This window comes from Nannospalax galili, unplaced genomic scaffold (assembly GCF_000622305.1).
Source record: "Nannospalax galili isolate Female #2095 unplaced genomic scaffold, S.galili_v1.0 scaffold872, whole genome shotgun sequence".
NCBI classification, from domain to species: Eukaryota; Metazoa; Chordata; class Mammalia; order Rodentia; family Spalacidae; genus Nannospalax; species Nannospalax galili.
The window spans coordinates 2,985,299-3,008,613 of record NW_008332654.1 but is presented as its reverse complement, the minus strand read 5'-3'; the positions used below and the strand labels follow the sequence as shown (position 1 = coordinate 3,008,613).

Here is a 23,315-nt window from a genome sequence, read left to right as displayed (position 1 = left end):
TTAAGTTGTGTTCCACCATGTCCAGCCTTAGCCACATTATTTTTTAAATGAATGCTAAACAGCAACAACAGGTAAAACTGGAGGCAGGCCTATAATTCCAGCTGCTTGGGAGACTGAGGAGAATCAGTGGGGATACAAAAGCATAGCTCTCACCTCAAAAGGAATGGTGTAGTTTACTCTGGAACTAAATATGGGTGACTATGCTCAGGAATCCAAATTCAGGTTGCCCCAAATAACATGTTCTAGTGGTATAACAGTTTCATGAATTTCTAAAAATTATTATTATTATTATTATTATTATTGTGTATGAGTGTATTGCTGCATGTGTGTAAGTGCACCCATGTCATAAGTGCCCAAGGAGGTCAGAAGAGGGTGTCGGATCCTCTGGAACTGGAGCTACGGACAGTTATTAGCTGCCATATAGGTGCTGGGTATCAAACCCGGGTCCTCTGTAATGGCACTGACTCTCAGCAGCCGAGCCATCTCTTTCCAGCCCAATGAAGTTTTTATACTTATAGAACAAAGAGAAGTCATAAATCAAAGCATTTTTCAAGCACATTCGTGGAAACATCAGGGAGGTGAGGCATAGCAAAGAGGGGGATTCTCTGCAGTTTCAGCTGCTAGTTGACAACATTATTACCTTGACTTGGTGGCAGCTAGTGGTTTGTTAAGTTTATACATCCCCTAAGGTTTCACAGTGTCAGAAGGATCTTGGGTCAGAAGCTAGAAGCTAAAGATAGGCCAAGATAATTTTTCTCCAGCTCTGCAGCATTCCAACTCTCCAAAATCTAATCAGTTTTCACCTGTCACCTTTCATAATCTCGAACATAGGTATGGTTTTTCCCTTCCTTCCTCCCTCCCTCCCTCCCTCCTTCCCTCTCTCTCTTTCTTTCTTTCTTTCTTTCTTTCTTTCTCTCTCTCTCTCTCCTCTCTCTCTTCTTTCTTTCTTTCTTTCTTTCTTTCTTTTTTTCTCTCTTTCTTTCTTTCTTTCTTTCTTTCTTTCTTTCTTTCTTTCTTTCTTTCTTTCTTTCTCTCTCTCTCTCTCTCTCTCTCTCTCTCTTTCTTTCTTTCTTTCTTTCTTTCTTTCTTTCTTTCTTTCTTTCTTTCTTTCTTCTTCATTTCACATACGTTCAAAGCTAACCTAGTCAGGTTACTGAGACCCTGGGTTAAATAAGAAAAAGACTGAGTAGACAGCTCAGCAGTAGAGGGCTTGCCTAGCATGTACAAGGCCCTAGGTTCATTCCCTAGCACTGCCCCCCCCCAAAAGGGTGAATATGTTTCCATTTGACAGAACTATTAAGATGACCCCATTTGCTGTGTGGTAAGTAGATTACAGCTTGGTGATGGGGTTGTGAGCACAGTAGCTGTTGATGTGTCCTGTGGAAGATGGCAGTGGCTTTCGGAGTATAGGAGAATAGAGTTCAGAAGCGCACTTAGGGGTACGATAATTCTGTGGTGGCAGGTGTGGCAGAGTAGAGTAGTTGGTATGTTTCCTCTATGAACAGCAGAGCGGTGTTAACTAAAATGATCTTACCCTGTACTTTTTGCAAGCGACTCTTCATCCTGGTCTTGGCTTTTGCTCTTTGACGTTACCATGAACTTCTCGAAGTCTGCTTGCTATAGACTTATTTTATTTGCTACTAAGCTCTGTGAATTTGAAGATTTGAAAAATATCCCCCGAGTTCTTTTCTCTCTTCTTATGCCCATTTCTACCCTGAGTGTCTGTGTCCCTCTTCCGGGGCTGTAGTTATATAGTATTCTTGCCTGTGCTTCCCTCCTGTCCTCCTTTCCTGCCTTCTTTTCTTTGTTTTTGTGCATTTCTTTTCAATTTATTTATTTTTGTTTTATGTGCATGAGTAACTGGTTTGCCTGCATGTGTGTATGTGTACCACACGTGTGCAATGTCTGCAGAGGCAGAAGAAAGCATTGACTTCCTTGGAACTGGAGTTAGGGACTTTTGTTAGCCACCGTGTGGGTGCCGAGAAATGAGCCCGGGTCCTCTGCAAGAACAGCCAGTGCTCTTAACCACTGAGCCATCTCTCCAGCCTTGCTTTTGTGCATTTCTTTGTTTTCTTTTTCTTTTTTTTTTTTTGATGTGTATGTGTGTGATGGTGTATATGTGTACATGTTTTGCGTGTGTGGGGATGCATGTGGAGAAAGGAGAAAGAAAAAGAGAAAGGAAGAAGAGCAAGAGGAAGAGTAAGAAAAGTGCAACCATGTGTGTGTGTCAAAGTCAGAAGACAACTCTCCAGAGTTAGTTCTCTCTTTCCACCATGAGATCTGGGGTTTGAACTCAAATTTTTAGGCTTGTTCATTTGTCCCCTGAGTTTCTTTTCATTGCTTGTTAGCCAGATGTACGTCTTAATTAGTCAGGTTTTCTTTGTTTTCTTTTTCTTTTTTTTTTTTTGCATGTGTATGTGTGTGATGGTGTATATGTGTACATGTTTTGCGTGTGTGAGGATGCATGTGTATGCAGGTGTGTGTGGAGACCAGCCATTTATGCTCTCATCCTCAATCACTTTCCACCCTGGAAAGTGAAGCAGAGTCCCTCACTTGAACCCAGAGATATCTAATTCAGCTAGTCGAGCTATTTTACACCAGGGATTCCCTGTCTCCTCCTTCCAAGTGCTGGCCTTACAGGTGGACTGCCATACCCACTGGTGTTTATGTGATTACTGGGAATCTGAACTCTCATCCTCAAGCTTTCATATCAAGTACTTTGTTCAGTGAGCATCTCCCCAGGTCTGTTTTTATTTTTTAAGACAGGTTCTTGTTATGTAGCCTAGGCTGATCTGAAACTCACTGCATATTGCAAGCTGGTTTCGAACTTCTGATTCTCCTGCCTTGGCCTCCAGAGTGCTGGGATTACAGTTATGAGCCACCATGCCAGGCTTCTCTGACCTTCCTAAGCCTGTTTGTTCTCTTCTCCATGTGCATCTATAATATAGAAACTAGCATGCCATTTGACTTCCAGAAAGCTGAATGCTATCCTTGTTGCTTGTAAGGTGAAGTTTAATAATCCCTCCCCCATACATTTAATTGAATTCAAAAAATAGCAATTTAAGATCCATTTCTTCACTTGCCTGTGGTTAAGATGCATACATACCCTGCATACCTCCTAACATTTTGCTGGATTTGCATTGATTTATTAACCATTCTCTGGATAACTGGAACTGACTATTAGGAAGGTCTGTGCTGCAATGTTTGCAGACTCTCAGCTTTTCTCCTTTACAAATACGATACTGCAGCAAAAATTATATGTGCTTAAAGATTGTGAGAGGATTGGATCCCTATTTAAAGATCCCCCCCTCCCCACATACTGGAAAGATCTGGAGATTGGTAGCAAAGTGTTACATACTTCATATTCAGGTCATGGGCAGTCATAAGGTCCCTGTCTTTGCTCAAGCAGGGGATACTTTTATGTTATTTGAAGCATTTGGGTTTTCTTGCTAAATATTCCTAGTTCTGTTTGGTTTCATGTTTGCAACAGAGTCTTGTTTTGTGGACTGGCTGGCCTTTGAACTTGTTATGCTGCAATCTCTGCCTTTGCCCCCTGAGTATTGGAATTACAGATGTGTGCACTCTGTCTGGCTAAGGATTTTTATCAAAGCCCTTTAGTTAATATTTGCTGATTGTCTGTGCCAAGGGTTTTGCATTTCTCCTTCTTAAACAGGATGGTAGACCATGAAGCAGATGAACACAGAGCTGCATCAGTGGGCTTGGTGGGGCACAGAGCTTTTGACATGCACTTAGTAGCTTCCAGGAACCATTTTTAAGAGGTATAGGGCTAAGAGATGGCTCAGTGGTTAAGGGCTGGTTGCTCTTGTCCAGGACCCAGGTTCAATTCCCAGCACCTGCATGGAGGTTATCAGCCACCCATAACTCCAGTTCCAGGGGAATCTGATGCACTCTTCTGACCTCCATGGCCATTGCATGGCACACATGCAGACGATACACTCACGTGCACAAAACCAAACCAAACCAAAAGTGAATATAGGAAGGAGCCAAGGTTGCTGGATGAAGGTGACAGCCGCTGAAGGAAGGGAGACATTGCCATGAACCTTGAATGTAGCAGTGCTGCCTGCCATGTACAAGAACTGCTGCGACCTGTGCTGGCTTCCTTCATGAGATCACTAACTACTAATCTAACTGGAACTGCCACTGACACATATGCTTCTCTTTTCTTGGTGGTTTAGGGCAATCTCTGCTCAAAATGAGCTAATTTCTGTAGCTGTTTGCTACTTTCACTCTTCAGCAATGCCATCTTAAAAAAAATTTTTTAAAAATATTTATTATTTTTACTTTGTATATGTATTGCCTGCATGTATGTAAGTGTACCCATGTCATGCAGTGCCCATGGAAGACAGTAGAGACTCTCAGATTCCCTGGAACTGGAGTTACGGACAGTTGTTAGTTGCCATGTGGGTGCTGGGATTTGAACATGGGTCTTCTGAAAGAACTGTCAGTGTTCTTAACCACTGAGCTGTCTCTCCAGCCCCCCAGCACATCCATCTTCATTTAATATATGTGTTCTCTTGTCCCTGTCTGTGGTGTCACATTCATCTTTTGTCCCGGTCTGCGTAACATTGAATTACCCATAAGCCTGTTGCTGTTTTGGCACAGTCTAGCTTTGTTTTCTTCATCCATTCACCATTCTGCATCAGATGCCTGCTATTCCACGCACTCCTTACAAATGCCAAGGATGTTGGAGTTCAAGTCAGACAAAAATCTGTGTTCATGAAGTGGGCATTCAGAAGCAAGAGGAACGTGTCCAATATAACGGATAACTACTTTAGAATAAGGGAAGAAGGGGGGCTGGGGATGTAGCTCAGTTGGTAGAGTGCCTGCATAGCATTCAGGAAGCTCTTGGGTTCAGTCCCCAAACTTGAATAAAACCTGGCATGTTGGCACACACTTGTAATTCCAGGACTTGGGAAGTAGAAACATGAGGATCATAAATTCAGAGTCATCTTTAACTGCATAGTGATTTCTAGGCCAGCATGGGTTATGTGAAACCCTGTCTCAATGATGAATTGGAGTGCCTACTGTCCCGAAAGGTGACCCAAACAACTTTTGAAGCTAGTTTTCATAAATTGTAGTAGTTGGTACAGATTTACCTTGGTCTCTGTCTGGCTTTCTTCTTCACCAGAGTTCATGCCTGTTAGAGGCACAGATGCACCCTGGCTATTATATTTTCTGACTCTAGACCAGCTGTTGACTGTTCCTTTCCAGGACTGCAGTGTTGGCCTCGGTCTTCTGAGCAGTTAGCCTCATGTTCGCTAGTAACCTGTGCTCCAAATGCTTATTCTCACACTGTTGCTCAGAATTTTCTTGGATTTCAGGTTTCAAACCACTATTCTATCCTATTACAACTATCAAAGAAAACAACATGCATGAGAATAGAGTGAAAGGTCTGATTGGAGATGGGGGTTTGTTTAGGCCCAGGCCTAAGCTCTCTCCCAAACTCCCTCCCAGCCCCTCAGCCCCCCAGCCCCCCCCCCATACTGGCTGTCAACTGCTTTGTCCCCTCCTTGAGCTCCACCCACAGGGTCTTTATTTTCAGAGCCACTCTGCTAGGCTGGCTTGTCATTTGTGATGAAACACCCTGCAAGTTTTCTATGATAATATTCACAAGCCACACACAGCCACAGGGGTTGAGCATGTGATATGGTTGCTGTGGTTGGAAGAAGATGTTAAGTTTTAATTTATTTTAAGTAATATTTAAACTGTCATATGTGGCTGTGGGTACTGCACTGGAAAGTGTAATTTCTAGATGTAACGTTAATGAATGTGGTCCATATTCCTTGTTTCCAAGTTGTAAATAAAGTAGCGTTCAGCTTTAGGTGACACAGAACTATGGGAAGGACTGAAGTTAGTTCTACCTTAGAACCTTAGGCAAATTTTCTTGCAGGCCTCAGTTTCTTCTGTAAACAATGGAAAGACTTACAGTCTCATCAGTGTAACCTTAGAAGTGAGATAATGAATAACGTCACAGCATGCTTTCAGTGGATTCATTCTAATAGAATTTTGCTTGTGTATTGTTACTTTTCTTATTGCTGTGGCAAAATACAAGACAGAAGCAATTTAAGGAAGGAAATGCTTATTTTGGCTTCTAGTTTGAGCATACTGTCCATCTTGGCAAGGATGCATGGTGGAGCATGAGATAGCTGGTCCCAGAGCATGCAGAGTCAGGAAGCAGGTGAGGTGAATGCTGGTCTGCAGCTCACTTTCTCCTTTTCATTCATTCCAGGGCCCCAGCCCATGGAATGGTGCTGCCCATAATTAGGGTGGGTCTTGTTTCTTCTACCCAATCTAGAAAGTCCATCAGATATGTCCAGAGGTTTGTCTCTTAGTGATTCTATATCCTGTCAGATTGACAGACACTATTAACTACCTACTATAGTTTGTTTTTAGTTGCAAAAATGAAATATTCCACATTCATTGTAGAGCAGAGCAATGTAGGAAATACCTGTCTCTTCTTCCTGAGGGTTGGGATTAAAGGTGTGTCTCACCATGCCTGGCCCATAAATGCTTTGTTCCTCTTTGTTTATCATGTGTATATGTATGACTACACTTCCATTTTATTACTGTAAAAATGGTTGGTTTGGAGATTCTTTAAGTCATCTGTGCATAGAGTGAATTATGAAGACCCCCCCCCCCAATATACTAAGAGGCCTTAGGATCCACATTGTGAATCCTAAGATATGTTTAAAAATTGGTGAATTGAATAGTTAACTGTTGTTTTTCTAGATCTGTCTTTGGTGTTTTTACATTTTAGGACATAAAACGTTTTAGAATTATTTTGGGACAATGGAGAAAAGGATGTATAGAAAACTTTATCTTGGATTAAACTGTCCTGTTTCTTGAAAGTCTTCAAGTGTCAAAGTTGTGACTGTAGGCAGGCCTCCTGCTATTCTAGTTTTATGCATTTATTTAAAATGCCACATTTATTGCGCACCTTTTGTGTCCTAAGAATTGGGAATGCAAAAGTGAATATAATGTCATTACTGTCCTTAAGTAAATTATGATCTATACAACATATGATTAGTGCTGATGAAGGATGTGGACAGGCAATATGAAAACACAGTTCAGTATGGCCAGCAGGGGATGAGCAGTATGTGTCAAGGGTTTCTGGCCAAAAAGACAATGGCTAGTTTTGAAGGAAAACTGAGTGGACAGAACCAGGCAGTAGAGGAATGAAAGTTCACTAGGAAAAGGATGCTCTGTGTGTGAAAGTTAGAATGCAGTAGTTAAGTCTGGATTTCCATGATGGTTGGAAAAAAATGAGGTTGAGATTAGAGCAGTTTCAAGAACCAGGCATCTCATAAAGGTCTTTTATGCTATGTGAAGGAACACAGATTTTATTTTTATTTTATTTTGTCTATATTTTTATTATTTAATCTTTTTGAGACATGATCTCTTGTATTCTTAGCTGGTCTTGAACTCTTATATAGTTTAGAAGGAACTTGAACTTCTGATCTTTCTCCTCCTAAGTACTGGGATTATGGATATAGGGATTATACCCATTTTATGCAGCACCAAGTACCAAAAGAACCTACTTCATACAACTGAGTCATATCTCCAGCCCCTGTATCTTCTTCTTCCTCCCCCTCTTGTGCTAGGTTCTTTTTTTTGTTTGTTTAAAAAAATTTTTAAGACAGGGTTTCATGAATTTTGATCCAAGTGTTGGGATTCTGAGTATGCTACTCCATGCCTGATATTATGCAGTGCTGGGCATGAAACCCAGGACTTCATGCATGCTAGGCAAGCACTCTATCAACTGATCTGCATCCCCAGCAGCCATGACTGGATAATGTCCCATCTTTTCTTTGCTCTTTTCTGCTGAGTAAGCTTTTGGTTTTTGCACTTCACACCTACTTTTTAGATATGGTGGGTGGGGTGGGGGTTAGTGGAGAATGTAATTTTCTCTTCTTCAGTTTTGAATTTAGAAGTCTTGGACAAGGGTAGATATTACCTATCTTGGACTAAGTACTGTCCTTGGGTCTGCCCTCAGTATGTAATGCACAAGGTTTTGAGAAAACATAGGCTCCCAGGGTTATGATGAGTATAGAATATGGCAGTTCCCAGTGCAGTGAGGGAATCTTTGTATGGACTCCACTGTAAACAATAGGTACTACCTAAGTAGAAAAAGTGAATCTGGTTCCTGTAGCTGGGCACAGTGGTTCACTCTTGCACGTAGGATGCTGAGGCAGGAGGAATGCCAGTGTGTTTAAAGTCAGTCTGGACTACACACAGGTTCCAGGCCTCTGTGAGTTACAGAGTGAGATTCAAAACAGTAAAAGCAAAAACAAAACAAAACTCACAACCCCACACCCCAAAAAAACCCACCAACTCACAACAACAAAAAAAACCTCACCAAAATAAAGAAAAAAGCAAAACCCATCCAAAGAAACAAAAATCCACAACAAAAAAACCCCAGGTTGGTCTGTGAGCCAAGCCCTTGGTACACAAGACCTTTTGGAGTAAGAGCAAAAGAGTCAGGTATGGTGGCTTGCACTTGAAATCCCAGGACTTGAGAGCTCGAGGCAGAATGATCACCGTGAGTCTGAGGCAAACCTAAGCTACCCAAAACGATCTTATTTCAAAAACAAAACAAAAAGAGAGAGAGGTGGGACTCAGGCAGGCTTAAGCTGTGAAAGAAAATTCTAGTGAATGTTTTGATGGAGAATTGGACATTAAATCACTAGTGAGGATTTAGTCATAAGGATTGAAAATGTTATTTGAAAGGAGGTAGATATTAATTTTAATGTTCATGGGTGAAAAATTAATATTCTTGTGGACCGAAAGATACGTAAGAAGGGAGGAAGGCTGGTGATCATCACTTTCACAATATTTGTGGTTATCTGTCAGGTGTGTGTCCTCTCTCTGCTTGTGACAGAAAGCACAGACTATTACTATTTGGAAAAGACCTGACAATTATGCCACCTGACATGTTTAAAACTCTAGATAAGACAAGTAGAATCCAAAGAAGTGACGCTAGAGAGACCACAGCTCTTGTCAAAGAAAGAGACTGTTTTATCCTTGGGTTTTTGTCTAGAGCGTGAAGAAGTTTCTCTCAGAACTTCTTTCATAGCCCTGCTTTTACTGTTCATTATCCAGAACTAGATCCAAGCCTGCCACTGATAAAATGATTGATGTAAAACAAGGAGCCTCTAAGCCGGCTGTGGTGGCCCACTAATCTTAGCACTCAGGCATCAGAGGCAGGCAGATCTCTGTGAGATTGAGGCCAGCCTGGTCTACATAGTGAGCCCTGCCTGGCTAGCCATGGCTACAGGGATTCTTTCTCACAAAAAGAAAACAAAACAAAACAAAACAAACCAAGGAGCTTCTGCCCCAAAGAATTGAGAGGAAAGGATGGGTACCTGAACAAAACTAAGTGACTCTATAAGGAGCAGAGGAAGTAAGTAATGTTCAGTATGAAGTCCACAGTGTTTAAAATTTGGGCAACACGAAAGGTTGTGTTTTATCCTGGGAAGAGTGGACCTCTTCTGAAGGTAATTCATTTTTGTGTTCTGTTTGCTTGTTAGTTTTTGAGACTGTCGCTGTGACTCAGGCTGACCTTGAACAAATAGGCAAGGTTGTTTCTGAACTCTTGATCCTCCTGTTGCTGTCTCCAAAAAATGGCTTGCCACTGTGTCCAACAAAGGTTATTTAAAGTATTTTATGTTAAATAAATATATTTACTTAAAATATTCTGTCCTTGGAGGACAGAAGCGGGTGTTGGATCCCCTGGAGCTGGAGTTATAGAGAGTTGTGAGTCACCATGTGGGTGCTGGGAACTGAACCTGGGTCCTCTGCAAGAGCAGCCAGTGTGCTTAACCACCGAGCCATCTATCTAGTCCCCAAGGTGTTAATCTTTTTCAATTTTAACTTTAGTCAATCTTTGGTGAGACTCTCACTATGACTGCCTTCAATTCACTATCCTGCTTCAGCCTTCTGAGTGTTGGAATTACAGGCATGTGCCACCATGTTCAGCTCTATAAGATTTTAGATCAGAGAAAGATAAGACCAAAAAAATATTTGTAGACACCAGCTTTTCTAGTCTGTTCTTGTTACTGTAGCAGGATATCTTAGAGTAGGGAACTTAGAAAAACATATATGTGCTTCTCACAGGACTGGGATGCCAAAATGAAGGTATTAATGCTGTTGGTGCCTGTTGAGGGCCCAGGCTTCACTTCCAAGATGGTGCCTTGTTGCTGGATCTGTCTGTCCTTGCATGGAAGAGCTAAAGGAGACTGCATAGTTCCCCTCACCCCTTATTTTTTCTAAGTTTTCTCTCTCTCTCTCTCCCTCTCTCTCTCTCCCTCCCCCTCTTTCTTTCTCTTTCTTTCTTTCTTTCTTTCTTTCTTTCTCTCTCTCTCTCTCTCTCTCTCTCTTTCTCTTTGAAAAACATTTGCAATACACTATTGTACCCTTATGCATGCTAGACAAATGTCTACGACAGAGTTATATCCTCACTCCTTTTAATTTTTTTGTTTTAAGATTTTGAGACAGGGTCATCTAAATTGCCCAGCCTGGCTACAACTCTGTAATACTTTGGCTTCAGCCTCCCGAGTAGTTAGGATTACAGGTTCCATATCTGACACTTCAGCCTTTTGATGACCCCATCCCATTTCTGAAGGCAGGGCCTTTGCGGCCTAAGCACCTAAAGCTTCTACACTTTTTTTAAAGAAAATATTTATTTTTATCTTATATACATATGTGAGTGTTTTGCCTGCATATACATAAGTGCACCAGCCATCTCTGCAGCCCAAGCCTCCACCTTTTAATGCTATCCCACTGCTGTGGAGAAATGTGCACTTGGTACTGGGCATGGTGACACATGCCTATAATCCCAGTACTCTGGAGGCTGAGGCAGGAGGATCGCCTTGAGTATGAAACTAGTCTGGGGAATACATAGTGAAACCCTGTCTCAAAAAACAAAGCAAAGCAACAGAAAATCAAATCCCAAGTGAATTTTGGTTGACATTTAGATCTGGTGCCTGTGAAGTAAACTAATTGCCAAGTTGAACTGAATTTCAGGTCTTCAGTATCTTCTTGTACCATATATGTTCCCCAACCTGGGACGTGTACTTTAAGTTTTGATCTTTTCCTGGGGATGACACTGAGCATTAGTGACCATCAGCAGCAGCAGTGATCATAGGAGCAAACGGGCTATTCCACAGTGTTCTGTGACTCTTAGCTGGAAGGTTTGGTAGCCTAGGTGTACTGAATTCTGTATTTTCCTCCTTTCCCTTCCCCTCCTTGTCCCCTATCCTTCCTTTCTTGTCTTTGTTTTTTGAAGACAGGGATCACTGTGTAGCCCTAGCTGGCCTAGAACTCACTTTGCTCTCCTGTCTCTGCCTCTTGCATGCTAGGATTACAAGTATGCATCACCACACTTGGCTTTAAGTGTATTTCTGGCTGGGTGTGGTAGTGCAGGACTGCAAGCCCAGCATGGGTTCCCAGGTGGAGTCACAAGATCATCCTCAGTTACACACTGATTTTTAGGCCAGTGTGGACCACACGAGAGACCTTATCTCAAAAGAACAATCACTCCAAAACTGTATGTCTTTAAAAAAAAAGATTTATTTTTGTTGGAGGCAGGGGGCACACACACGCTACAGCGAGAGTGTGGAAGGCAGAGAACAACTCAAGTAGTCACTTCTTCCATCATGCGGGTGCCACAGATAGAACTCAGGCCTTCAAGTCTTGGTGGCAAATGCCCATACCTACTGGGCCATCTTGCTGGTCCCCAAATGCATTTGTAATCTATGATACTTTCAATGTACAATGGGTTATTGGGACATAATGCCATCAGAAATTGTTCCTAAATTTCATCCTATCCATATAAGATTATGTGTGATTGGTTGTGTGTAGTCATCTTGCGCCTTGAAATTAAGGTTGTTATATTTGAACTGGGTCTAATATAGGGAAAAAACTTGAAAGGGAGTGTAACTGCCCTTCCTATAAGAACTGTGATTATACATATTTAGGAGCATTAAGTACACTCCTAAAAGTGAATTTAAAAAATTGTGCTCTTTTCACTGATTGGAGTGTGAAGCCCATACTCTATTTTCTCATCCAGACAGATGGATGACTGGCAAAAGAGAGGCAGAGGTTATATGATGTGGTTGGTGTGTGGGCACTTGAGGAAAGTGTAAAAGGATCTCAGCTCTAATGGGCAGTGCAGAATATGTAGGTAAGGACAGGTTATAGTAGATGAGGAAAACAGCAAAGATGGGCCAAAGACAAACAAGAAGCCTCCACAAAATCCAGGGAGTAGCAGTATCCATATCATATTGATAGAGCTTGGGCCTGTGCGACTAGCAAGGGACTGGCCTGGACAAGAAGGTAAAGAACACTGGTGCCTGACATGCTATGGTTTTAAACACATTCTCTCATTTAATTTGTTACCACATCTCTACAAGAGACACAGGGTAGTTTTCCCATATATTTTTTTTTTGGTGGGAGGGAGTAACGGACTCATCTCAGGACAACAATTTAAGGGAAGGCTTACTATTAATGGTTGAAGGAATCAACTTCTGTGGTGAACTGTGCCTTACCATGCAGGGTCCTCTAATATCCTTTTGTATCACTAAAAAGTTAGCATTGGATTCCTGTGTTGAGGATTGTTGAAGGGTTCTGGAGGGGAGTGACAAGAAGGCAGAAAAGACATCACCCCTTCTCCAGTCTGTAGACAGTTGCTTGAAGTGTTTTTCACCTGGACATTGGAGTCACTGACTTAGTTTTCAGAATTCTATTTTGCCATATTTTCCAGTGAAAGGAAGGTTAAAATTGTAAATGCATTTCATTCTCTGGTGGCTTCCTTCTGCTTTCTCATTCTCATATGACAATATTTGGGTCCTACCTTGCCTTAATTCTCTTTAGTCCATAGAGTTTAGCTTTCTTAACTTACAGTTCAAGTATGAATTGCTCTGCACTAATTTCCAGAAGCCTAAGAAGTTCCTTGCAGTCCACCACACCTGACACTTTTATCATAAGAGAGATTATGAACTGTGATAGAAAAACATGTACTGCCTATTGGAAGGAACTTTCTTTTTACCCCAGTCCTCTCCAGCAGGGCACATAAACAAATCACATGTAGCATACCTATTTTTCATACTGTGAAAACACATCTGAACTATTTGGACTAACTTTATGCAAGGCAAGTGCCAAGATGTTATTTTTCTTTTTACTAAAAAAAGAGGAAATGGAAAACATACTACCTCTAGAGGGCCCTGATGATGAATTCAATACTGCATTGATATCAGTGCTGTATTTATAGATCCACATTTCCTTCCACACATCACCATCTTTGGTACATAGGAGTTGGAAATTTGACAAGTGAGAGGATTGCTTCTGCATAGAGAAGCTTGTCTTGTTTAGAAGAGATGTGAATCATTACGCTCGGTGGTCAGCTCCTCATTATACTTCCCTGTCTGACAGATTTCCTTTTCAAACTTTCATTTCCCACCTTCCTCCTCCCTCCCCCTTTTTATATAATTTCATGTCACTCTTTCAGTTAATGTCACAAGTGTCTTCTAGCAACTAAAACCCAGAAATGATGTACCAGAAAACAATTTTCATGAACTTAAACATTGCATGAGATACAGGATAACTTCATGTTGGTTTAACCATATCCTCTAATTTGAAGTAGGGTGAGATACTTCTGTGGTTAAGTCATAGCTCTTGTACTGTTTGCTATAAAATTTTCAAGAATATATATTTCAGAAACATTTAAAAATAATCCAAAACAAACGCAACAGAGCTCAGCATACTTGGAGCATGTTTTCCAAATTTTTCTTAAATCTCTGCGTGCCAGAGGGTTTCTGTGTGTGCATGGATTGGGCCTGGGCAGTTATTTCTCCTTCTATCTCTACCCTGGATGGATTGCGTGGAGCAGCACAGAATGATATACATATGGTCTCATTTTGTCTCAGTTTGTAGGACCTCTGGTTTGGAACTCCATTTGATCAGAGTGAAGCCAACCGTCACAGAAAATTGGCTAATATAAAAATCCTAAATATATACATGTATACACATATCCGGTCAGAATGCATTTTATTCTTGTTTGAACTAGTGGTGTTTTGCCATGCGTTGGTTGATAGTTCTTGTTCCTAAAATATCGATGACATTTTAAATATAAAAAAATGGAAACTACAACCCACCTACCTATGTTGATACTGCTGCTCTGGTTAAGCATTATGTTAGACATGCGGTCCAAAACCAGTGTTGAAAACGGTTCCAAATTAAAATGATGAGTGTATCAAACATCTTTCTAAAACTGAGACAAAGACAGAAATGTGCAGATGATCTTAACTGGAAGCTAAGTTGAAGAGGAAGCCCGTTGTGAGTGTGATACAGTGGCTGCGCATTGCTCTCACTGTGGATGACTTTAGAAAGAAAGCTGTCTTAGTTTGGCTGTTGTCCTTGCTCCTCCTAGGTGAGTGACAGTGGTCCTTCTGGTGGTGTTCGGGTAGCTTTGGTTGCTTGGTAAGCAAAGTTGCCCAGGGCATGGCTCTCCTCATGGGAGTGCTTTCTCCCTGTTTCGTTCTTTCTCATTTCTTTTATCTTGTTGCCCTTTTTTATTTTTTCATACCTCCCTCTTCCCCTCCCCCACCGCTCTTCCCTTCTCTGTCTGTGCAACCACGTGCTCCAAGTCTATGTATCTGGCCTGCCTCACTCATGGTTCCCTGTGAGTGTTAGCAGAATGAAAGCCAGATGGACCAGCAGTTCCCACTGTTATCTCCCAGCAGACTCTGGCAAGCCTCCCTCCCTCCCTCCTTTCTTGGCATGACAGAAGTATTTGCCTTTATTTAGGGAGACTGTATTTGCTGCTGTACCTCTTCCCTCAGCTGCAACATAAGCGGAAAGCTATTTATTCCCTTCCTGCTGAGGTTGGTTGAGGTGAGTAGAATGTGCAATGAATTTATTGAAGAAGCACTTTGAAGCCTGTCTAACTTCTGTACTTTTCTAAAATAAGTGACTTACTGTTGCTGGTTGCTAAATGCTCTGGGATAGCAGTATAAAGACACGTTTTTAACAATAAGATAAAGTGTGTAGAAAGTTGTGTTTGTGTCACTGCCATCATTTGACTTGGGTCACTTTTATTGACCTGGGATGTTCCTTGTTATCCAGCCAACAGCAGAGATGAAGAAACAGAGCTTGACACCGCTGACTAGATTATCAGGCAAAATGCACTCATTGCATTGATGATTGTTATTATCCTTGTATTACATTGGTACTATTTCAACTTTTAAAATGTTCTCTTTTATTGAAATGTTCGTCTTAAGAAAATTCGGTATTCTTCAGACAGAACCTCACTAGGTAGCCCTTGACAGCCTGGAACTTTCTGTGTGGATCGGACTGGCTTCAGATTTAAAGCAATCCTCCTGCCTCTGCCTCCCAAGTGCTGATGTGTAGCACCATACTTGTTTTTGTTTGAGATGGAATCTCTTGTATTTCAGGCTGACCTTGGACTCACTTTGTAGCTAAGGATGACCTTGAACTCCAGATCCTCCTTCCTTCACCTCCCAAAAGCTGTGATTATAGACATGTGCCACTGAATTTTCCATAGGAAATTGCTTAGAAGAAAGATGAATTAAGTCTCTGGGGGTGCTGAGAGTAGTAAGTTGAGGTTTACATTTTCTTTTAATAATTGACTTTGAGAAAAGTATTTATTGTTTTATTTTATGTATGTGTATGTGTGTGTGCATGCCTGAGTGTTATGTATAGGCAACATGTATGTGCAAGAACACATGAATGTCAGAAGAGGCCATTAGAGTCCATGGAACTGGAGTTAAGATGGTTGTGAGCCACCATGTCAGTGCTGGGAACTGAACCTGGGTCTTCTGGAAGACCAAGTGCTCTTAACCAGTGAGCCATCTCTTCAGGCCCATTAATAATTAATAATTGAGAATTTCTTACTACGTTTTTCATGATAGCTTGAAAATCTTCTGAATAGTTTATATTTTACTTTTTTTTTTTTTAAAGTGTAAGTTAAACTGTGCGTGGTGGCACACGACTTTTATCCCAGCACTCAGGAGGCAGAGGCAGGCAGATCTCTGTGAGATTGAGGCCGGTCTTGTCTACATAATGAGTTCCAGGCCAGCTGAGGCTACAGGGAGACTCCGTCTCAAAAAGACCAAAAGAAAAGTATAAGTTAAAACTTTTGTGTGTAAAAATGTAGAAGTACCTCACAGTATTTTGAAGTACCTGTCATGTGTTTGTTTAAAATTGGATCTAAAGAAACAAACACACCACCATTTCATTTTTATGAGAGATCCATTGCTTTGAAAAATAGACTAGACTGAGAAAAATAGTTGGAAGCGTCAGGGGAAAATATGTGTAGAAGCTCAGTGTAGTTGGTCACACCTGTCGTCCCAGAACCTAGGAAGCTGAGACAGGAGATTGATGCAAGGTTGAGGTCAGGCTGGCCTACATGGTGAGTTCCAGGTCACTCTGGCTATAGAGTGAAATCCTGTCTCAGAAGAAAAACCAAATGAAAAGCATACTTAGGAGAAAGCAGACAGTTCTGGCTTATAAATGTCTGTCGTTGGGCAATAGGCTTCTCTTTGTTCATCCTTTAGGTTTTTTTTTGTTTTCATTTTGGAGATTTCAAGTTTTGACTCTGGGGCTTTCAGATTTTGACTATGAGATTATTAACTGGAGCTGGAGTATTGTTCTCTAATGTTGATAATAGGATGAGCCATAAATTCATACATTCTGCATAAAGAATAGTTTTACTTTACTGTGAAACATAGCATTTATGTATTCTTAAAGTAGGGCAGATCAAATTGAAGGTTGGGAGATGTAATTTGTTTCATTTAATAAATTGGAAAACTAAGCAAGGAGGGGATGGGATATGTTGCTGAAATTCACTACAAAGGGGCCATTTCTGCCAGTATCTCACCTGCATTGCTGACTTGGGATTTCTGTTGTTTCTGGGCTGTCAGTAGGGCCTCATTATCATCCATTTTCCTCATCTCTTTTCTTTTTGGTAATGTTGGCTTCAGCTCCAAGTGAAGTTGTGCTGGTGCATATAACACTTTGAAGGTAACATCTGGCCAACTCAGAAGTAACAATAGGATGTTCTATAGCCTTGTTATAAATGAGGACCTATCCTCTGTGCTTCACCTTCTTAAGTGGGGTTTGGATACTAAAATCCTGCTTTAAACATCCAGAGATTTTGTTTTATTTTATGGAAAGAACATGTTGAATTTCTTCTGCTTTCATGCTTTTGAAAAAGATAGACCACACTTGAGAAACCAGGGTGCTCAGGGAATGAAATAACGTGTTCCTGGTGGCGTCCTCCAGATCGTACTGAGAAGGTTTCCACAATGCCAGACTCACCTGTGGATGTGAAGACGCAATCCAGGCTGACTCCTCCGACGATGCCGCCTCCCCCAACTACTCAAGGAGCTCCAAGAACTAGCTCGTTTACACCGACTACATGTAAGTACTCAGCTCTGGATTTAGGGTATCAGTTTTCAAGTTTAAATTAAAAATTTTTTTTTTGCACACACAAAAAAAATCAAGGGAGAGTAAGCTCCAGCATCAATGCTTCATGCAGAATAAAGGACAAAAAACCCAAAAGTTTGCCAGTGGGTAATGGTTATTGAACCCAAACCAATGTGTCATGATTTAGGTATAATTAATGACAGTAGATATTTGTCTGCTTTTAAAAAATATTTTTACGTGTTTAAAAAATTTTATGTGTTTGAGTGTATGGCCTGCACATATGTAAGTGTACCCATGTCATGGAATGCCCGTGGAGATCAGAAGAATGCATCAGATCCCCTGGAACTGGAGTTAAGAATGATTGTTAGCCGCCTTGTGAAACCTGGGAGCTGAACTTGGGTCCTCTGCAAGAGCAGCTAGTGTCTTAACCACTGAGCCATCACTCGAGCCCTTGTCTGCTTTTTTATTATTACTTTATCGTTGTAGTCTATGATTTGAACAAGTGAAGAATGTTGCATTTGGTCTCTTATCCTAGGTACTCTTAGGACTTAATTCTTTTTATTTTGGTTGTTCATTTCCACTTGGAACATGGAGATATGCTATGCTTATTTCTAGTTACTTCTAGGTTCTAGGTTACTTTCTTCTATTTCAAATATTTACACACACACACACACACACACACACACACACACACACACACATTAAAACCTTACTTTCTGAAGTTCAAGAGGCCTTTGTTGTATGCAGCAGTTACCTATAGAAATGTTTTTGAAATCAGCAACATCATCCTTGTCACAAACCTGCCAGGCTTTAATAAAACTCTACTCTGTTTGCACCTGGCTGAGGTCCCGGGTTCTGAAACAGTGGAATATATATCTTCCTAGCATCCAAAGAAAGGCTAGAACATTCTGAGAACCGAGCAACTTCTTTTCTGTGTATTCTAGCAAGAGCACTCTATAGGGCGGTTTTAATCAGTCTCACAGTTCTGGTTAAACTTGTCATCAAAGCTTTGTGAAGTTAAATGTTTATCTGTTATAAATGGTGCTATTTACAGACCATGTGCCATGAAATTCATATGAATAAAAATATTTAAGCAGCAGAAAATAGATCCATGGGCCTACAAAAATACACATCCTAGGCATTCATGCAGAGCTGCTCTGCCATTTAAAAGACTTTTCTGAATATGTAGGGGGCAGAAGGCTGTGACATGCCAAGCTGTAACCCCATCATCTTAATTTGGTTTCTTATCCATCCAAAGTCATAGCAATAGGCCTATGTCTCCTGTGACAAGACCCAGTGAGGTAGCATTGATAGTTACTCCATCCCTCCTCTGGGATAAAGTAATCTTAAGGTTTTGGGTTTGCCTTTGTTTTGAGGATCTCACTATATAGCCAAGAATTGGCCTCGAATTTGCTATGCAGTCAAAGATGACCTTGAATTCCTGATCCTGCTGCTGCCACCTCCCAAGTACTGGGTTATAGACAGGTGCTACCGTACCCTGCTTCTCTCCTAGTTCTTATGGATGATCTTCTTGGTGCTCAAATAAATTTTATTAGAAAGGAATTTACTGAATTACTACCAACCCATGCTCTGGATTAGGTTGAATTGTCTCCTTTCTTTCAGTTTCTTGAAATAGCTCCTTGATACACACAAATCCATTTTGTCTTATGTAAAATTTGTTTCTTCCCGAAATAAGTGGTTAAGAAATAGGAAAGGGAGAAAATAGCCTTCTAATTGGGTGGTATAAGGTTAAAACTTGAAAGTCCTCTTCCTATAAACACAGCTGTCAGTTTTGTGTACAAAACATGATTAAAAATGTTCAGTGATAAATTTAGTCTCCACCAAATGTACACTTTCTCTAGAGGAGCAGTTTAGGAAGAAATAGTCCTGTTATACTGATGTAAGCCTGTGACAAATGCTGACATCCAAAGCTGTTTGTTCTATGTTTGAAACATTTCAGGTGGTTGGCATATGTGCACACGGGAGGCAGGGCTGGCTCTGTGGGGCAGCAGACTTCGTTTATTCAACTTCTGTATAGCATGTTGCCCCTCAGTGTGAGGAGGAGACCCTGTGGGTGACAGAGTACTTTATTCTGGTGATCCTGTCAAGTCCAAGCATTTATCAGAATGTCCCAACAGTATTGAAATTGCACAACCACTAGATTTCAAGGGTACTTAGTGGTAATTTCCATATATATTCTCTCTGTAAATTTATTTATTTTTTTCCCTTTGATTTTGTGCCTTTGACAGTAACAAATGGCACGAGCCATTCACCTACAGCCTTGAATGGCGCCCCATCACCGCCCAATGGCTTTAGCAATGGGCCTTCCTCTTCCTCTTCCTCTTCTCTGGCTAATCAACAACTGCCCCCAGCCTGTGGTGCCAGGCAACTCAGCAAGTTGAAACGGTTTCTTACTACCCTGCAACAGTTTGGCAATGACATTTCACCAGAGATTGGAGAAAGAGTCCGCACCCTCGTACTAGGACTGGTGGTAAGCAGACAGAAATCCACTCAGCTTTCTTGAATAAGTGTGTGTGTGTGTGTGCGTGTGTGTAGAAATGTAGACATCCCCTCCAAAACCTGACAGCAATTTTGCAATAATTTTTACAACTATAAGTTGCATGTCTGTTTAATTCTATAGTAATGTATTTTCCAGTTCTGCATTATGAACTTATGTGCCTGTGTGTTTGTGTGTGTGTTTATGTGCCCATGTAGTGTATGTAGATGTGTATAGTTATGTATATATACACATGTTTATGTATACACATGTATGTAGGTTTATTTCAGTAAGCATAGTCTTCTGGTGTTGTTAATGGCCTTCAACAATAACAGAGGTTTATGTTATGTTACTGAATCACTTAACTTAATTGGGTGCTCACTTCATTTGCTTTGGAAACTTTTACTATTGGCTCAGATGAACGAGAATTCATCTGCAGTTTCATTTGCTGGGCTAATAATGACATTAAAATTTCATTGTAAAGGATACATCAGATTTACTATATTAGCCATTTTTAACTGTACAACACATCAGCATTGCAGATTGCACGTGCGTAGCCGTCACCACCTACCGAGCTCCGTATGGAGATCCTGAGCTGCTTTTTTTTCTTTTGGTGGAACTGGGGATTGAACCCAGGGCCTCACCTATGCTAGGCAAGTGCTGTTGCATGGAGCTACATCTCCAGCTTTCTGGATTCTTTGCATTATGCCAATCTGAACCATATCCATTAGACAGTAATTTATCCTTTCTCCTTAACCTATAAAACCCCTCAGTAACAATTCATTAAATCTCACTATGTATCCCAGACTGGCCTCAAACATTGATTTAGTTCTGTAAGAACTCCTGGCTTTTTTTTTTTTTTTTTTTTGAATCTTAAACCAATTTTTTAACTGTAGGTAAAATTACTTAAATGATTAGTTTGGAAACAGAATTGTTAGTTCTGGCACATTATAGTGCATTCCATACATTATCAGACTGGAAAGAGAACACAGATCCTTTTTACCCCTCCCCTGCCCACCCTCAAGTCATTTTCATATTACTGTGATTTTTCAACACAAGTGGGGGATTCTCTAATACTTAGGATGGCTGTGTTCCCCAGTACTAAGTCATGGGGAGCAATGAGTCCCCCAAGCCAACCCTTCCCTCTAGGCCTACAGTGGAGGTGTGCCCTACAGATTTTCATTATGTGGAGCCATCACAGAAAAAGCAGGACCGGAAGATGAGCTGCCAGTCATAATCTACATTTAATAGATTTTGCAGTTTAAATTTGAGTTACAAACTCTCTCTCCTTCCACTTAAAGGAACAAGATTGTTTCCCAGTCTGCCAGCTCTCCTTTGTCCCCAGGACAGGGAGGTGATTTTGGCAGAGGTGTGTCACTGAGCTTTAGATATAAGTGTGGTCAATCACTTGCCTTTTCTTTTATATTTATTCTTGAGCTTTGTATAAGATATAACAGGCCTTTCAATGTATAGATAAGCTAGGGAAGCAAAGAGTAAATCTAAAGCAATAACTATATAACTATATCAAAGAATTATTAATTTAAAATAAACGTTTTGAGCTAAATATGGTGGTGTTCAACTGTAATCCCAACACTCAAAAGGCTGAGGCAGGGGAATCAAGAGTTAGGGGGCTAGTCTGGGCAGCAAGAAAGATCTTGTCCCCCTCCCCATTTAAAAAAAAAACCTTTGTAAATCTTAATATGTTCTTTATAAAACAGTGATTTCAAAACTGCAAAAAAAAATATGTGCTTTGGGGGCTGGAGAGATGACTCAGCAGTTAAGAACACTGGTTGTTCTTGCAGAAGACCCGGGTTTGAATCCCAGCACCCACATGGCAGCTAACAACGGTCCATAACTCCAGTTCCAGGGGATGCAACAGCCTCTTCTGACCTCCGCATGCATTGCACGACACGGGTGCACATACCTACACAGGCGCATACACATAAAATAAAAATAATAAATAAAATTTAGAAAAATATGTGCTTTATGTAATAGGAAGTAATTATTTGCTAAATGGGTGACTGAATAGGGAAAATATTTTTGTCTTTTTGTTTGTTTCTTTGAGATAAGCTTTCAGAATGTAGTCCAGGTTGACCTGGAACTCATTATATAGTTGAGGTTGGCCTTGAGTTTTTGATCTTCCTTCCTCAATATTCCAAGTACTAGGACTACAGGATCATAGGTGTGGGCCACCTTGTCCCCACCAAGACCCTACGACATTTTCTTTATGCATTTGCCCTCAGAACATTTTATTTAATTCTTGGGACTATCCTTTGAAGGAATGATTTTTGTATGTATTTTATACATTAAGAAATTGAATTATATAGGTGGTTACTAAAATAAATAACTGGTATTGGAAGAATTGTGATTTGAACTTGGGCATGAAATCATAAGGTAGGAATGCTGTTTTTTAGGTGGCATTAAGAACAGTGTTAGGAAGAGCTGTCAAAATGTTAGTTAAAAACATGGCGCCTTCACCTATATAGTTATAGATAAGAAGCTGGCATTTATTCATGGTTTTAGGTGAACATGTTTAAAATTGGAGGGTATAAAAACGTATAAAATTGGTCCCCTCATAGTTTGTCATAAAAGGAAATGGAAGGGCACAAAAGATAGGGGGGACAATATTTTAATGTTATTCAGTCACAAAGACCCAAGTCTTGCCTGTCAGAATAATTGAAGGTACCAAGGAAGTTGACACTGAAGTTAAGTTAGTGACTCTGCCTAGGGGCTAAGGAAAACGATTAAAATACAATTAGTTTATTCTGTGCCTTTACTGTAAGTTGGTTTTGTTAAGTAGGTAGGTGTGCTTGTCAACACTTTAGCCATTGTAGGATACAAATCCTGAGTCTCTGGGGCTTGCTTATTGATAATGGGGTAAGTAAGGAGTGTATTTGGGTTATTTTGTTCAGTTCCTTTTAGGTTAACCATGTATGTCTAAGACTCAGTGGCTTAGCACAGGCTCAGATCATTGCTTCAGCTTCATTAGCAGAGCAAAGTACCCAACATGGCTGCTCTGCCTGAGCAAAGACACTTTCGTAGACAATGAAGGCCACAAGTTGGAAATTCAGGACTAGAATATTTCCACTGACAGTTACACTGATGTGTGGGATGAATGAGAGACTCTTGACACTTGCCTTTGGCTCATGAAGAGATCTATGTTGTGTTTAAATACATCCATCCAAGTATGTTTGTTTTCCATACAGATAACTTTAGAAGAGTGTTCATAATTAGAAGGGCTTCTCTGAAAAGCTCTGCTCCTGTTCCTGACATTGTTCTCCAAGCACCCTGTTTAATTGGTTTTACTTTCAAATGCAAATTTTAGACGTGGAGATACAGTAAGCCATAGTACATG

The 23,315-nt window shown here is 40.7% G+C and overlaps 1 protein-coding gene across 6 annotated transcripts in view; it reads left to right on the top strand.

The window, feature by feature from the left end:
• Window positions 1-23,315, top strand: part of Runx1t1 (RUNX1 partner transcriptional co-repressor 1) — a 159,268-nt gene that overhangs the window by 77,486 nt on the left and 58,467 nt on the right. For 5 of the 6 annotated variants that reach the window (XM_008827631.3, XM_029560898.1, XM_008827630.3 and 2 more), the window contains 2 exons: window positions 17,320-17,457; window positions 19,713-19,954. In XM_008827631.3, coding sequence (XP_008825853.1) covers window positions 17,320-17,457; window positions 19,713-19,954 — 380 coding nt within the window. Of the gene's footprint in view, window positions 1-14,852; window positions 14,911-17,319; window positions 17,458-19,712; window positions 19,955-23,315 lie in introns of those variants that run through there. The other variant, XM_008827634.2, reaches the window with a different exon arrangement.